Source organism: Nicotiana tabacum, chromosome 20 (assembly GCF_000715075.1).
Source record: "Nicotiana tabacum cultivar K326 chromosome 20, ASM71507v2, whole genome shotgun sequence".
Classification (NCBI taxonomy): domain Eukaryota; kingdom Viridiplantae; phylum Streptophyta; class Magnoliopsida; order Solanales; family Solanaceae; genus Nicotiana; species Nicotiana tabacum.
In genome coordinates, this window is record NC_134099.1 from 165,980,205 (window position 1) to 165,997,545 (window position 17,341).

At 40.4% G+C, this 17,341-nt stretch overlaps 1 protein-coding gene across 1 annotated transcript; it reads right to left on the reverse strand.

Moving 5' to 3' along the window:
• Nucleotides 1-11,436: 11,436 nt before the first annotated feature.
• On the reverse strand, nucleotides 11,437-14,165 carry LOC142174647 (uncharacterized). The gene is made up of 4 exons (XM_075240483.1): nucleotides 13,919-14,165; nucleotides 13,049-13,867; nucleotides 12,740-12,967; nucleotides 11,437-11,747 (listed from the first exon to the last, which is right to left on the reverse strand). Exons 1-4 carry the CDS (start codon nucleotides 14,163-14,165, stop codon nucleotides 11,437-11,439), a joined length of 1,605 nt encoding a protein of 534 aa, XP_075096584.1.
• Between the last annotated feature and the right edge of the window lie 3,176 nt (nucleotides 14,166-17,341).

The following is a 17,341-nucleotide window of genomic DNA, read 5'->3' on the forward strand; positions in this document are numbered from 1 at the left end:
TGGCCAATCAGTTCGTGAGGTTGGATATTTCTAAGCCCAGCCGTGTGTTAGCTTGCATAGTTGCTCGGTCTTCCTTGTTTGAGCGTATCAGGGAGCAGTAGTATGATGATCCTCATTTACTTGTCCTTAGGGACACGGTGCGGCACGAAGATGCCAAGAAGGTTACAGTTGGAGATGATGGAGTTTTTAGGATGCAAGGTCGTATTTGTGTGCCTAATATGGATGAAATTCATGAGTCGATTCTAGAGAAGGCCAACAGTTCCCGCTATTCTATTTATTCGGATGCCGCTAAGATGCATTAGGACTTGCGGCAACATTATTGGTGGAGGAGGATGCAGAAGAATATTGTTGCATATGTGGCTCGCTGTTTGAATTTTAGCAAGTAAAGTACGAGCATCAGAGACCATGTGGTTTGCTTTATAAGATTGAGATTCCTGAGTGGAAGTGAGAGCGTATCACTACGGGCTTCGTTGTTGGACTCCTACGGACTTAGAGGAAGTCCTACGCAGTATGGGTTATTGTGGATAGGCTGACTAAGTCAGGGCATTTCATTCCTACAGCAGTTTCCTATTCTTCGGAGCGATTGGCAGAGATCTATATCCGTGAGATTGTTCATCTTCATGGTATGCCCGTGTCTATCTTTTCTGATCGAGATACGCAGTTTACCTCACATTTCTGGAGGGAAGCACAGAGTGAGTTTGGTACGTGGGTCAAGTTGAGCCCAACATTTTATCCTCAGACGGACGGACAGTCCCAATATACTATTCGGATTTCTGTGGATATGCTTCGCGCTTGTGTTACTAAATTTGGAGGTTCTTGGGATCAGTTCTTGCCATTAGCAGAGTTTGCCTACAACAATAGTTATCAGTCGAGCATCCAGATGGCTTGCTATGAGGCATTATATTGTAGGCAGTGTCGGTCACCGGTTAGATTGTTTTAGCCGGTGGAGGCTCAGTTATTGGGTACGAATTTGGTAAAGGATGCCTTGGATAAGGTTAAGATCATTCAGGATAGACTTCGTACTGCTCAGTCCAGGCAAAAGCATTATGCCGACCATAAGGTTCGTGATGTGGCATTCATGGTCGAAGAGAGAGTGTTGCTCCAGGTGTCACTATGAAGGGTGTAATGAGATTTGGGAAGAAGGGCAAGTTAAGCCCTAGGTTCATCGGCCCTTTTGAGATTCTTGATCGAGTGAGAGAGGTGGCTTACAGACTTGCGTTGCCACCAGGCTTTACTGCAATACACCCAGTGTTTCATATGTCCATGCTTCAGAAGTATCGTGGCGATCCATCCCACGTGTTAGATTTCAGTACTGTCTAGATGGACAAGGATTTGACCTACGAGAAGAAGCCGGTAGCCATTTTAGACAGACAGGTTCGTAAGTTGAGATCGATGCGTTATCATTCGATTCCTATGTAGTGGAGATGTCACCCTGTTGAGGCAGCTACCCGTGAGTCCGAGTCCGATATGCGGAGCAGATATCCCTATCTTTTCACTAGCTCAGGTACTTTTCCATGCCCGTTCAAGGACGAACGGTGGTTTTAGAGGTGCAGAATATGATGACCTAAAATGTCATCTCGTGTTTTAAAACCCAATTCGGGGTTCTGATGCCTTCAATCCTCATTTTCTTTCTTCTCGATTTGCATGCGTAATTCGGGCGCATTTTCAAAAAACCATTATGTGAAAATTTGACAAACTATTTGCCTTTAAAAATTGATTTAAGCTGACTTCGGTCAACATTTTGAGTAAACGGACTCAGACTCATGTTTTGAAGGTCCCAGAGGGTCCGTAGGAAAATATGGGACTTGGGCGTATACCCAGAATTGAATTTCGAGGTCCCTAACTCGAGAAATTAATTTTTGCAGGAAATATTTAAACTGGAAATATAATGGTTTTAAGAATTTGTTTAATAATTAATTTTGTTGATATCGGGTCCGTATTGTGGTTCTGTATCCCGATACATGTCTGTTATGATATTTATACCTTATCTATGAAATTTGTTGAGAAACAAGACTAATTTGACGTGATTTGGACGTCCGGTTGTGAAAATAGGAATTTCAAGTGTTCTTAAGGATTTCATGTGTTTTGGTGTTAATTCCGTAGTAATAGATGTTATTTTAGCGATTTGATCACACGACCAAGTCCGTATGATATTTTTAGACTTGTGTGCATGTTTGGTTTAAATCCTCTAGGGCTCGGGTGAGTTTTGGATAGGCTACGGGTTGTTTTGGACTTAAGAAATTTTTTGTGTTACTGTTTCTGGTATGACTGATAATTTGTGCTTCGCGTTTGCAAAGCAACTCTCGCAAGCGCGAAGTGCAAGCTGGGCTGGGGAAGGGTTTCTTCTACGCGAAAGCGAGGCCTTGGTCGCGAACACGGAGCACTGGGGTATTGCTCTTCGCGAACGCGACAGACCATATGCGAACGCGTAGTGTAATGGAGGTGGCTAGGGAATCTCTGAATTGTTTTCGCGAACTCTATCCAAGGCCCACGAACGCGATGATAGATAAGTTGGTATTTTACCAACTTATCTTGTCTTTAAACCTATACTTTTCCTATGTTTGAGTGATAAAATCATGTATTTAATGTCATTTACTTCTATTTTACAGGGCGTATGTGATTTAGATGTAATGGTGAAGAAACGAAGTGAAAACAAGTCAAAAAGAAGCTAAAAGAGGAAAAATCTGGGCAATGCCCTTAGTGGTCGCATTTGCGACAGAAGCTAGGGAAATGTGAATCCATCAGTGATGATAATTGCGAGAATGTCATGGGAATTGTGAAGGAAGGCAAATTAGGCAGTTTTCACAAATGCGAAGAAGACTTCACAAATGCGAAGTCAACCAGGACAGTCAACTATCACGACCCGGATTTCCCACCATCGGGTGTCGTGATGGCGCCTACTATCGGAGCTAGGCAAGCCAAATATTTAAAATACTTTTCCTGCTTTTTTTCAAACAATATAATAAACGAGACAAAATTTAAGCGGAAGACTTTAAATCTAAAGCCACTGAAAACCAAAAGTGCGGAAGTTTAATACACATCACTACCCAGGGTCTGGTGTCACTAGCTCACGGACTACTACAGAATACTATAAACAATGTGTAAAACAAAATACATCATGTTTGTTTGATACAAGATAAACAAACGAAAAACATGGAAAGGGACTTCGGCCTGCGAACGCCAGCTAGGCTACCTCGAGAGTCCCTGGACTGAAGATAGCTCCCAGAAGTCCTACTGCTACGGTCCGTAAGTTGCTCCCTAATCTATGCACAAAAATGCACAGAGTGTAGCATCAGCACAACCGACCCCATGTTCTGGTAAGTGCCTGGCCTAACCCCGGCGAAGTAGTGACAAGGCTAGATAGGACCTACCACAATTAACCTGTACAGATATATATAACAAGTGCAAGAAAACAATAACAAGATAATACAAAGTAAAGCTGGGAGGGGACATGCTATCGGGGAGTAACAGATAAAAATGAAATATCGGAAATAAATAGAAGAAACTCCGATTTCCATGATATATATATATATAGTGGACGGCGTGCCACACGATCCCATAATATCATATATAAGTGGACGGCATGTCACACGATCCCATAATATCTTATATATAAGTGGACGGCGTGCCACACGATCCCATAATAACATATATAAGTGGACGGCGTGCCACACGATCCCATAGTATAGTATATAAGTGGACAGCGCGCCACACGATCCCAATTCATATCATATATAAGTGGACAACGTGCCACACGATCCCATAATATAATTCGAAACATCTGATTTTGTAAGGAAAGCCCCATTAGGGAAAATCAAAATATCCCGACAAGGGAGAGTATATATCAGTCTACACATCCCGGCAAAGGAGTAATCACAACACATTCTCTTTTTAAATCACTTCTTCCTCAACTAACACATTCATGTTCGAGCTAATGCTCCAAAAATACACCAATCACAATTCTACCTCAACCGTTCACATTATATGAAACTCATCAAATAAGCAAGGAGATTGTGTCACATTATTTGAATTAAAAGCAATTAAGACTCACAGTCATGCTAGACTCCGGTGCATGGATAACCGTCACCATGCCTATACACCGTACTCCACATTAGCAAGTAGCAAATAATATCCTAATCATATTCCCTCAAGCCAAAGTTAGAACAAACACTTACCTTGAATGCTCCAAACTCAACTCAAGCCTCTAGTATGGCTTTACCCCTTGAACTCGGCTCCAACTCAGTCAAATCTATACAATAATGACTTCATAATATTAATATATGCTAAACAAATCAAACCCAATGCCGAATTACAGATTTTCAAGCTTTCTTCACAAAATTTCAAAAATCGACCCCGGGCCCGCTTGGTCAAAATACGAGGTTCGAACCAATTCCATATTACCCTTTCCCCCACGAGCTCGGATATACAATCTATTTTCAAATTCGACCCCAAAATGAGGTCTAAATCAAAGAAAATCGAGAAGCCCTAACTCTACCCTTTCCCCCCAATTTCAACCCTAGATTACATGATTTAGGTTTTAGAAACTCATTAATTAATGAGGGAAGATGAAGGAAATGAGTGGGAATTTACTTACCCAAGAAGCTTTGGTGAAGAAGTGCTCAAAAATGCGCTCAAGATCTGTGGGGAAGAAGAACTCGTATGAAATATGGACTAAATTCCGTCACTGTTCTGTTTTGGGTATTTAAAATCGCTGGGCAAAAATGCCCTATGCGATCGCATAGGGTAAAGGGAAAGCTGGTCATTGCGATCGCAGAAGGGCTGTTGCGAACGCATAGAAGAAAAGGCTGCAAATCCCAAGTTAAGCTTAATGAACTGCGATCGCGTAGAGTGGATGTGATCGCATTGAAGGAAATGGGGCTAAGATACGCGATCGCGGACGAATTCTTGTGATCGCATAGAGCAAATTTTGGGGCACCTGAGAGTTACACTATGCGATCGCGGAAGCTCCTATGCGATCGCATAAAACAACATATTAGACACTAGCAACCAGCAAAACACCAGATTTTTCTAAGTCCAATAACACTCTGATGCCTATCCGAAACTCACCCGAGCCCTCGGGGCTCCAGACCAAACATACATACTAACTCAAAAATATCATACAAACTTATCCGTGCAATCAAATTGCCAAAATAACATCCTAAAACAACGAATTAAGCTTTAAAATCCATGATTTCTTCCAAATTTCATAAAACTTCAAATTTCCATTTTTAAGTCTGAAACACGTCAAACGACGTCCGATTTCGACCAAATTTCACAGAAAGCGCTTAACACATATTTAAGACCTGTACCGGGTATTGGAACCAAAATACGAGCCCGATACCTATATTTTCTAACTTATTTTCTTTTTAAGATTCCATATCTTTTTCAGAAAAATAATTTCTTTCAAAAATTCACAACTAGGGCTCGGGACCTCGGATTTCGATTTCGGGAATACGCCCGAGTCCCATATTTTTCTACGAACCCTCCGGGACCGTCACATCATAGGTTCGGGTCCGTTTACCCAAAATGTTGACCGAAGTCAACTTTAGCAATATTAATATCAAAATTCTCCAAAATTTTCACATAATTCACATATTTTAACCTAAAAACTTTCCAGCTTCACGCCCGGACTGCGCACGCAAATCGAGACAACTAAAAGCAAGGTTTTCAAGGCCTCGGAAGCACGGAACAAGGAAGAATTACGGTGATGACCCTTTGGGTCGTCACATCAACCTTCGCAAATGCGAAGCATTCATCGCATATGCGAATAAAAGCAGTATAGGCGAGGTTGAGAATTGCGAACCTTTGTTCGCAAATGCGAAAATCGTGCATCAAACCTGGGCAATTCTGGAGTTTCACATTTTCTGGCCCCAAACCATTTAATACCTGACTAGGCTCATCTTTGGCATATCATTGGCTTATTTTCAGTTCTTAGGGCTCGAGAGAACAAGTTTTGGAAGCTAGGGCTTTGCACATACACTTTGGTCTTGAAGATTTGAAGCTTTTGGTTAAGATTTTCTTACCCATTTATGTTTATTTCTTCATTTTTTTCTTTGTATTGTATATCTAAGTGTGTAGTATTTATTTCCTACACTTGAATCTTGTTTATGGAAATATTCATGTTTAAAGTGTGGATCAAATACCTCGTTGTGCTTATGTATTGAATGATTTTTATCCTTTTATGAAGTGAGTTATTATTACTTTAATTATTCTTGTTCTTTAATGTTTCCAAAGGGATTAGCTAACCCTAGGACTCACCCATTAACTCTGAATTAATTTTGAAAAAGATAATTTAGGGTTGGAAAAGATTAATTAACAAGAACTTGAGGTTTTAACCCTCATTTTAAAGATTCTACCTAGGAATAGGATTGTACTACTTGTAGCCATTCCAGGTGTGCTTATTCTCTTAATTAGGTTAGGAATAATTCAATTAGGAAGTGTTTTTAGTCTTCGGAAGAAGCTAATTAAGAATTATTATCCGTGGTTAATTAACATAAACTAGCTCATATTTGTAAAATCGTGAAATACATTGGATCGTTACTTGAGTGTAATTCCCGATGCATTCATACTTGTATCCATTGATCATTTTACTTGCTTTCTAGGTTAGTTTACATTCCGCAATTAGATATAAAACATTTTCCAAACCAAATTCTTAGTGTTTGGCATTGTGCGATAAGCGATAATTCTCTTACGTTCCTAATCTCCTACATATTGTTCTCTATGGGATTCGACCCCGACTCATAGTTGGGTATATTATATTGCATGCGACCGTGTCCATTTACTTTTAGTAGTGGATTTGGACGTCATCAAAATTGGCATCGTTGTCGGGGAACAATTTGGCTTAATTTAGGTTGTTTGAGAAATAAGCGTAAGTGCTTTGGTCCAAACTTGTGAATACTTGTGTAATTATTTTTCTTACCTTGGTCTATTTTTCTTGTTTGTTTCTTGTTTATTTTCTTATTTTTGAAAAATGGCATCATATAATGAAAATTGGTCGGATGGTAGTTGTTCATACTTTGATGACTCTTGTCCTTATTGTGGAGGACCACACTCGTGGAAAAATTGTTTAAATTCTCCCGGCGGTGGATTGTGTGCACAATCTCAAACCCATGAGTGGAGTATTTGTGATAAGTGTGGTTTTCAAAATGGTCATTGGGATGATTGTGCTCATTGGTCCTTCCCTTCCCCAAGCCCCCGCTATGATAATTCTATTGTTTTTGATGAAAATGATAGGGCTATGGAAATAGAAGAAGTTGAGCATGGTCGAAATGGAGAGTTCAAGCTCATGTTAGAGTGTCTACTTAAAGGAGGAAACAAAGAACAAAGCGCCTTGGAGGAGCTTTTGGAGAATAGTCTCCAAAATAACTTGGCACTTGAAAGGTTGCACTCACAAATGGGAGAAATGCTTGAAGCTTTTGAGGTCTAAAAAGCCTTGGAAGTTAATGAGAGTGTCATGCCCCGAACCTGAGCCTGGACGTAACACAGCACTCTGTGTCTGACTACATGTGACCGAGCAAACCAACTGGCTGGCTGAATCAACATGTGGTGTGACTATGAGCTAGAGGTAAATATAAAACATGATAATCTACTAAAGAGTCTGACTGAAATATCATAGATGCAGAAAATACTGAAAGTTCTGCAAGTATAAATAAGTAGCCGACTAGGCTAACACATGAAAGCCTGCTAATATCTGACTGGCTCAGTTATAGTCTGCGAAGCCTCTAAAGAATACTGCAAATGCTAACTGTCTACCGGGACAAGGTCCCCGTTATACCTTATTAACTGAAATACTATAATGACTAAAACAAAAGAGAGACAAGGCCCCAGAAGACTGGGGATCACCAATAATTGATACGAGATGTCCTAGAAAGCGGAATCGTCAACCTGAAAATCTTTACCTGCATCGCGAGATGCAAGCCCCGGGCAAAAGGGACGTCAGTACATTTGAATTGTACTGGTATGTAAAATAGCTGAACAAAAGAACTGTCAATACTAAAACTGAAACTGAACTGCTAGCTGATAAACTGATAACTGAACAAGGAAGTAAGGATGTGAATACTCTCTCTTCTGAATGATGAACGAACTGTTTAACTGAATATTAAACTGCATATATATATATATATATATATATATATATATATATATATATATATATATATATATATATATATATATATGTGTGTGTGTGTGTGTGTGTGTGTGTGTGTGTGTGTGTGTGTGTGTGTGTGTGTGTGTGTGTGTGTGTGTGTGTGTGTGTGTGTGTGTGTGTGTGTGTGGCCTCAGGCCCAAAGATGCATAAAGCATGAGCTACATCCTCAGGCTCAAATACAGGTGTTCAACATTCAAGAATATAAAATCAGGAACTGAGAATCATATTACAATACATGATACTGAAATAATGAGCCATACCAAGTTACATGATACTAGAATAGTGAATAGGATTAGACTGAGATGAGTATTCATAATAAGTTGATTTATCATAACTGAAACTCATAGAATATCGAATGATTATGAGACTATGCCATCTAGAGAATAGAAGTTCTACTACTATTCAAGGAACTGAGGCATAGTTACTTTCTGAGGAAACTAGTAATTGTCATAATGAACGGGATGTAGGGAGAATCATAGACATTCCCAAACGTAAAGAGTTAGCCTTACATACCTTAACATCCTACCCTTGAGTGTAATACAATGTTTGTTGACCCTTTCAACTTTAATCTATAGCAAGACAAGTCAAAGGGATTCCATATTAGCTATGATGCTCATGTTTTGGTCACTTAAGCATTTTGTCAAACACTTGGTCAAAATAAAGCTTCATAGTCCTTATTAATGGTGTCTTTATACCCAACAACCCATTATCTTGTTCCTAGATAAATTTTAAAGTCTCAAATGATTATACCAACATTATTCTTCATCACTCATAATGTAAACAACACCCTTAACCAGTAATCAACACTCAACACCCCAACCCTATAATCGTTCATGCTTTTCTTTTAAACCCATCAACTCATCTCTCATGAAGTAGGTTTATAATCATTAAACCAATGCTAGAATCAATTAGAGGGTGAAGACATTACCTTTTTGAAGTTCAAACCCTTTGAATTCGAGTTCTAGGCTTCCTTCTCTCAACAATAATGTCCCAATCGAATATCTAATGATATGAAGGGTTTACCCATGTTAATAAGATGTTGGAAAATTGAAATTAAGTTAGAATCACTATTAGAACTTACCTTGGGTGGTGGAGGGACCCTTAAGGAGTTAGGTTTTTGAGAGCTTTACTTTCTAGAGCAAGTTTTCATGTTTTGGGGCTGTGGGGGATGAAATAGGGATAAAAAAAATGACTTCCTAAGTCGTCCACCGCGTTTCAGTTGGCGCGACCGTGGTCCCGACTGCTGTAAATCGCTGAGACACTGCCTCGTCACCGCGGCCACGGTAAAACGCGGCAGGACCGCGGTGGTTGCACACCTCTCTGTAAAACGGGCATAACCTTTTGTACAAAGCTCCGTTTGGGCTCCAAAATATATCATTGGAAAGATATTTCAAAGTCCTACAACTTTCTTGCTTTGAGTTTGCCCAAATTCCTTACATATGTTCACTAAAACCTGCTAGAATATGAACCTTTTGCAAACTTAGTCGATTTTGTCAAATCTTATGCACCTCACTTTCCATCTTGATTTTGAAATAACTATTTTCACCCATAATCATCCCGATGGGACTTCACATGTTCAAAATATATCCTTACTATTCCTTTAACTCATTCATACCTAAGCCGAATTTTTTTTACGGGGTGTTACATTATCTCCCCCTTGGAATCATTCGTCCTCGAATGATGGTCCTGGATGCAACCATGGCTATCTATGGACATTAAACGGGTGTGATAGAGATATGAGAATACTGAAATATCATGAATACATGTCTATCAAACTGAACGAGCATGTGATCACTAAATACTAAGCTGAGTAAATACTGAAGGGCATGGGGATTATAATATAAGACCTGAATGGAAAGGTTAATTACCTTGCACATTTTCCTTTTGCTCTTCAAAGATATGGGGATATCTGGACTTCATGTCCTCCTCGGCTTCCCATGTAGCCTCTTTAACCTTTTGATTCCTCCAAAGCACTTTTACTGAAGCAATTTCCTTAGTTTTGAGCTTGCGAATTTGACGATCAAGAATAACCACTGGAATTTCTTCATAAGACAGGCTATTAACCCCTATAACCTCTGTAGGAACCACAAGTGACGGGTCTCCCATGAATTTTTTCAACATGGACACATGAAACACTAGGTGTACAGCAGCTAGTTCTTGTGGCAATTCTAACTCATAAGCCACATGTCCGATTCTTCGCATAATTCTATATGGACCAATATAGCAGGGACTAAGTTTCCCCTTCTTCCCAAATCTTATAACACCTTTCATGGGCGATACTTTCAGAAACACCCAATCATCAACTTGGAACTCTAAGTCTCTACGCCGTACGTCCGAATAGGACTTTTGGCGACTTTAGGCCGTCTTCAAATGCCTTTGTATCAAATTGACTTCTCCATGGCCTGATAGACCAAATCGGGTCCTAACAACTCCGCTTCTCCCACTTCGAACCAACCAATTGGTGATCTACACCTTCGCCCATACAGAGCTTCGTACGGTGCCATCTTGATACTAGAGTGATAGGTGTTATTATAAGTAAACTCAATGAGAGGTAGATGATTGTCCCAATTACCTTTAAAATCAATAACACATGCCCTCAACATATCCTCAACAGTCTGAATGGTGCGTTCCGCTTGGCCATCTATCTGAGGATGAAAAGCGGTGTTGAGGTTCACCCTTGTGTCCAATCCCTTCTGAAAGGATTTCCAAAAGTTTGCTGTGAACTAAGCACCATAATCTGAGATAATAGACAAAGGAGTCCCATGCAATCGGACAATTTCTTTGATATATAACTTGGCATAATCCTCGGTTGAATCTGTAGTCTTCACTGGCAAGAAGTTAGCTGACTTGGTAAGTCGGTCTACAATCACCCAAATCGAATCATGCTTCCGGAACGAGCGAGGTAGACCTGTTATGAAGTCCATGTTTATCATCTCCCATTTCCAAATGGGAATTTCTATATTTTGAGTTAAACCTCCAGGCCTCTGGTGTTCGACTTTCACCTGCTGGCAATTTGGACACTTAGCCACGAAATCTGCTATATTCTTTTTCATATCATTCCACCAATAAACCTCCTTAAAATCATGATACATCTTTGTGGAATCTGGGTGAATAGAATACCTGGAATTGTGGGCTTTTAACATAATCCGCTCTCTGAGCCCATTTACGTCTGGAACACATAGTCTGCCTCTATATTTCAAGGTGCCATCATCTCCCCCTTGTTCAAAAGCCATAGTTTTGTGTTTGTGAATTCCTTCCTTCAGTTGCAATAAGTAAGGATCACTGAACTATTTTTCTTTTACTTCGGCTACTAAGGAGGATTCAGCCTTGTTCTGGAGAACAACGCCACCATCTTCGGAGTCCAAAAGTCGAACTCCTAGATTTGCTAAGAAGTGGACTTCCTTCATCATAGTTCGCTTGTCTGCCTCAACATGAGCTAAGCTCCCCATAGAACGCCGACTAAGAGCATCGACTATAATATTTGCTTTCCCCGAATGATAGAGGATATCAACATCGTAATCCTTAAGTAATTCGAGCCACCTTCTCTGACGTATATTTAATTCTCTTTGCTTGAAGTTGTACTGGAGTCTCTTGTGATCTGTAAAAATGTCAACATGTACTCCATACAAATAATGGCGCCAAATCTTAAGCGCGAACACCACAGCTGCTAATTCAAGGTCATGAATCGGATAATTCTTCTCGTGAGCCTTGAGCTATCTCGACGCGTAGGCTATGACTTTACCGTGCTACATTAATACACACCCAAGACCAACTCCTGAAGCATCACAATAAACAACGAACCCTTCGGTTCCTTCTGGTAGTGTCAGAACTGGAGCTAAAGTCAATCTCTTCTTTAACTCCTCAAAACATTTCTCGCATGTGTCCGACCATTGAAACTTGACTTTCTTCTGAGTTAATCTAGTCAACGGGGACGAGATAGAAGAAAATCCCTCTACGAAATGCCAATAATAGCCTGCTAGACCCAAGAAACTTCTCATATCGGATACTGAGGTGGGTCTAGGCCAATTCTTCACTACCTCTATTTTCTTAGAGTCCACCTTCACGCCTTCCCCTGAGATGACATGGCCCAAAAATGCTACTGATTTCAACCAAAATTCACACTTAGAAAATTTTGCATATAGCTTGTGATCTTGCAGTGTCTGCAACACAATTCTGAGATGTTCGGCATGGTCAGTCTCGCTACGGGAATAAATCAAGATGTCATCAATAAACACGATAACAAACAAATCAAGATAAGGCTTGAAGACCCTATTCATAAGGTCCATGAAAGCTGCTGGTGCATTCATTAAACCGAATGACATTACCAAAAATTCAAAATGCCCATATCGAGTCCTAAAAGCTGTTTTGGAATATCGACTTCCTTAACCTTCAACTGATGGTATCCCGATCTGAGGTCAATCTTGGAATAACACTGGGCACCCTGAAGTTGATCAAATAAATCATCTATTCTGGGAAGAGGGTACTTGTTCTTGATGGTGACTTTATTCAACTGACGATAGTCAATGCACATACGCAAAGACCCATCCTTCTTTCGGACAAACAAGACCGGTGCGCCCCAAGGTGAGACACTTGGCCTTATAAATCCCTTATCTAGAAGGTCTTTCAACTGGACTTTTAACTCTTTCAACTCTACTGGAGCCATTCTGTAAGGCGGAATAGATATTGGCTTAGTGCCTGGAAGTAGATCAATTCCAAAGTCAATCTCTCTATCGGGAGGAATTCCAGGGAGATCTTCGGGAAACACTTCTGGAAACTCATTTACAATTGGTACCAACTGGAGAGTGGGGATCTGAGCATCTGCATCCTTAACTCAAACCAGGTGATAGATATATCCCTTGGAGATCATCTTTCTGGCTTTAAGATAGGAAATAGACCTACCCCTAGGCGCTACTGCATCACCCTTCCATTCTAAGACTAGTTCATCAGGAAATTCAAAACTTACTATTTTGGTTCTACAACCCACTTTGGCATAACATGACTCTAACCAATCCATGCCCATGATCACATCGAAGTCTAATATCTCCAATTCTACTAAGTCTGCTACAGTAAGACGATGATGCACTTTGACTGGACATCCCTGATAGATACACCTTGCTATAACTGATTCTCCAACTGGAGTGGACACTTCAAAGGGTTCACACAGCTTTTCTGGTTCTATCCCAAATTTCTTTGCAATAAATGGGGTTACATAAGATAGGGTGGATCCCGGATTTATAAGAGCATAGACATCAAAAGTGAATATTGTTAGCATACCTGTGACAACATCTCCACAAGCCTCTGTATCCTGACGGTCTTCTAGTGCATACAAGCGGTTTCGACAACCGCCTGCATTATAAGACTTTGTTTCATCGTGCCCTTGTTGGGCCTGAGAGTTATGATGGACTGCTGATTTAGTGGACTGAGCTGCATTGCCTCCATTATTTTGCTTTGCCGATGGACAATCCCTCAAGAAGTGGCCCTGTTGACCGTACCCAAAGCAACTATTTGTGCCCAAACGACACAACCCTGGGTGCCTCTTACCACACGTGTTGCAAATAGGGTAACCAGGGACTCTGTAGCCCACACTAGCTTGTGATTGCGAGTCTGCTGTTCTGAAATTCTGGTTTTTCTTATTAAACTTCGACCTCGAAACCGGTGCACTAGCTAGAGATGGAGCAAGTCCTAATTTTGATTTCTTGAAAAACTGGCGATTGCCTCCTGCTTAAGATCCCCCATGGTTGAAATTTCCTGCAGACTTAGCTCTCTTGCTGAATTCCCTCTCCTTCTCTCTTCGTAGCCGTTCTTCTTCCTTCAACCTGTCTTTGTTCCCTTGAACAAAGGCAACCATCTTAGTGATGCTCATGTTTTTATTCTGAGCAGCTATATTAGCATCAGCAAACAAATCATCTGAAAGCCCCAACACAAACCGCCTAACTCTGGCCCTCATATCACGTACCATTTCCGGAGCATACTTGGCCAGAGAGATAAACTTGAGGTAGTACTCATTCACACTCATATCATTCTATCCGAGTCTCTCAAAATCCAAAGCCTTAGCTTCCAAGACCTCAATGGGTAGAAAGTGCTCAAGGAACGCATCTGCAAACTCCTTCCAAGTCGCAAGATCCGCATCCTCCCCTCGGGACTCTTCCCATGTTTCATACCAAGTGTTGGCAGCATCCTTCAGCTGGTACGCAGCAAGCTCTACTGCCTCAGTGTCTGTAGCATGCATCACTCGAAATATCTTCTGAACCTCATCAATGAAGTTTTGCAAATCCTCATCCTTTTTGGACCCTGTGAAGACGGGAGGTTTCATGTTGAGGAATTTCCTAGACCTGGAACTACCCGTCTCATGAACATCACTTGTTCCCTGCCTTTGAGCCTGAGTAGCAACAATCTGGGTGAGCAACTGGATAGCTCCCCTGACATCCATGTCTGAAGCACTGGGCACTGAGCCTGGTGCAACCCTCTAGGCCGGAGTTCCCTCATCTTGAGCAGCATTAGTTGTGGCCCTCCTACTGTACTTTCTTTTTGCAGGCATTTTTTCTGAAATACGAGATTCACACGGGTTAGAAAGATTCCTGAAATCATAGCTCTAATTACACGATCTAGAGTATGAAAGAAACGGAACAATCCTAGATGTCTTGGTGGTCAACTATTTACATGTGTGGCACAGACACACACATAAAAGAGACCCCACTGGACACGACTTCATAGACTCCCTAGGACTCCTGAACCTGGGGCTATGATACCAAGCTTTGTCACGCCCCGAACCTAGGCCTGGATGTAACACGGCACTCGGTGCCTGACTACATGTGACCGAGCAAACTAACTGGCTAGATGAATCAACATGTGGTGTAACTATGAGCTAGAGGTAAATATAAAACATGATAATCTACTAAAGAGTCTGACTGAAATATCATAGATGTGGAAAATACTGAAAGGTCTGCAAGTATAAATAAGTATCTGACAAGGCTAACACATGAAAGCCTACTAATATCTGACTGACTCGGTTATAGTCTGCGAAGCCTCTAAAGAATACTGCAAATGCTAACTGTTTACCGGGACAAGATCCCCGGTATACCTTATTAACTAAAATACTATAATGACTAAAACAAAAGAGAGACAAGGCCCTAGAAGACTGGGGCTCACCAATAACTGATACGAGATGTCCTAGCAAGCAGAATCGTCAACCTGAAAATCTTTACCTGCATCGCGAGATGCAAGCCCCGGGCAAAAGGGACGTCAGTACATTTGAATTGTACTGACATGTAAAATAGCTGAACAAAAGAACTGTCAATACTGAAACTGAAACTGAACTGCTAGCTGATAAACTGATAACTAAACAATGAAGTAAGGATGTGAATACTCCCTCTTCTGAATGATGAACGAACTATTTAACTGAATATTAAACTGCGGCCTCAGGCCCAATATGTATGTATGTATGTATGTATATATATATATATATATATATATATATATATATATATATATATGTGTGTGTGTGTGTGTGTGTGTGTGTGTGTGTGTGCGCGCACGCGCACACACAACTGCGGCCTCGGGCCTAAGTATACGTATACATAACTGCGGTCTCAGGCCCAAAGATGCATAAAGCATGAGCTGCGGCCTCAGGCCCAAATACAGGTGTTCAACATTCAAGAATATAAAATCTGGAAATAAGAATCATATTACAATACATGATATTGAAATAATGAGCCATACCAAGTTACATGATACTGGAATAGTGAATAGGATTAAACTGATATGAGTATTCATAATAAGTTGATTTATCATAACTGAAACTCATAGAATATAGAATGATTATGAGACTATGCCATCTAGAGAATAGAAGTTCTACTACTATTCAGGGAACTGAGTCATAGTTACTTTCTGAGGAAACTGGTAATTGTCATAATGAACGGGACGTAGGGAGAATCATAGACATTCCCAAATGTAAAGAGTTAGCCTTACATACCTTAACTTCCTGCCCTTGAGCGTAATACAATGTTTGTCGACCCTTTCAACTTTAATCTATAGCAATACAAGTCAAAGGGATTCCATATTAGCTATGATGCTCATGTTTTGGTCACTTAAGCATTTTGTCAAACACTTGGTCGAAATAAATCTTCATAGTCCTTATTAATGGTGTCTCTACACCCAACAACACATTCTCTTGTTCCTAGATAAATTTTAAAGTCTCAAATGATTATACCAACATTATTCTTCATCACTTATAATGTAAACAACACCCTTAATCAATAATCAACCCTCAACACCCCAACCCTATAATCGTTCATGCTTTTCTGTCAAACCCATCAACTCATCTCTTATGAACTAAGTTTATAATCATTAAACCAATGCTAGAATCAATTAGAGGGTGAAGACATTACCTTTTTGAAGTTCAAACCCTTTGAATTCGAGTTCTAGGCTTCCTTCTCTCAACAATGATGTCTCAATCGAATATCTAATGATATGGAGGGTTTACCCATATTAATAAGATGTTGGAAAATTGAAATTAAGTTAGAATCACCATTATTACCTTGGGTGGTGGAGAGACCCTTAAGGAGTTAGGTTTTTGAGAGCTTTACTTTCTAGAGCAAGTTTTCATGTTTTGGGGCTGTGGGGGATGAAATAGGGCTAAAAATGACTTCCCAAGTCATCCACCACGTCCCGGTTGGCGCGACCGCAGTCCCGACCGTCGTAAATCGCTGAGACACTACCTCGCCACCGCGGCCGCGGTAAAATGCGGCAGGACCGCGGTGGTTGCATACCTTTCTGTAAAACGGACATAACATTTTCCACAGAGCTTCTTTTAGACTTCACAATATATCGTTAGAAAGATATTTCAAAGGTAGACAACTTTCATGCTTTGAGTTTTCCCAAATTCCCTACATATTTTCACTAAAACCTACTAGAATATGAACCTTTTGCAAACTTAGTCGATTTTGTCAAATCTTATGCACCTCACTTTCCATCTTGATTTTGAAATAACTATTTTCACTCATAATTATCCCGATGAGACTTCACATGTTCAAAATATATCCTTACTACTCCTTTAGCTCATTTATACCTAAGCCGAATTTTTTTTACGGGTTGTTACAGAGAGGCAAGAATTTTCCTTGGATGTGGAAGCCGAAAATTCTTTATTGGCGCTTGATCAAAACCAAGAAGAACTCTCAAATGCTCAAAATGAGA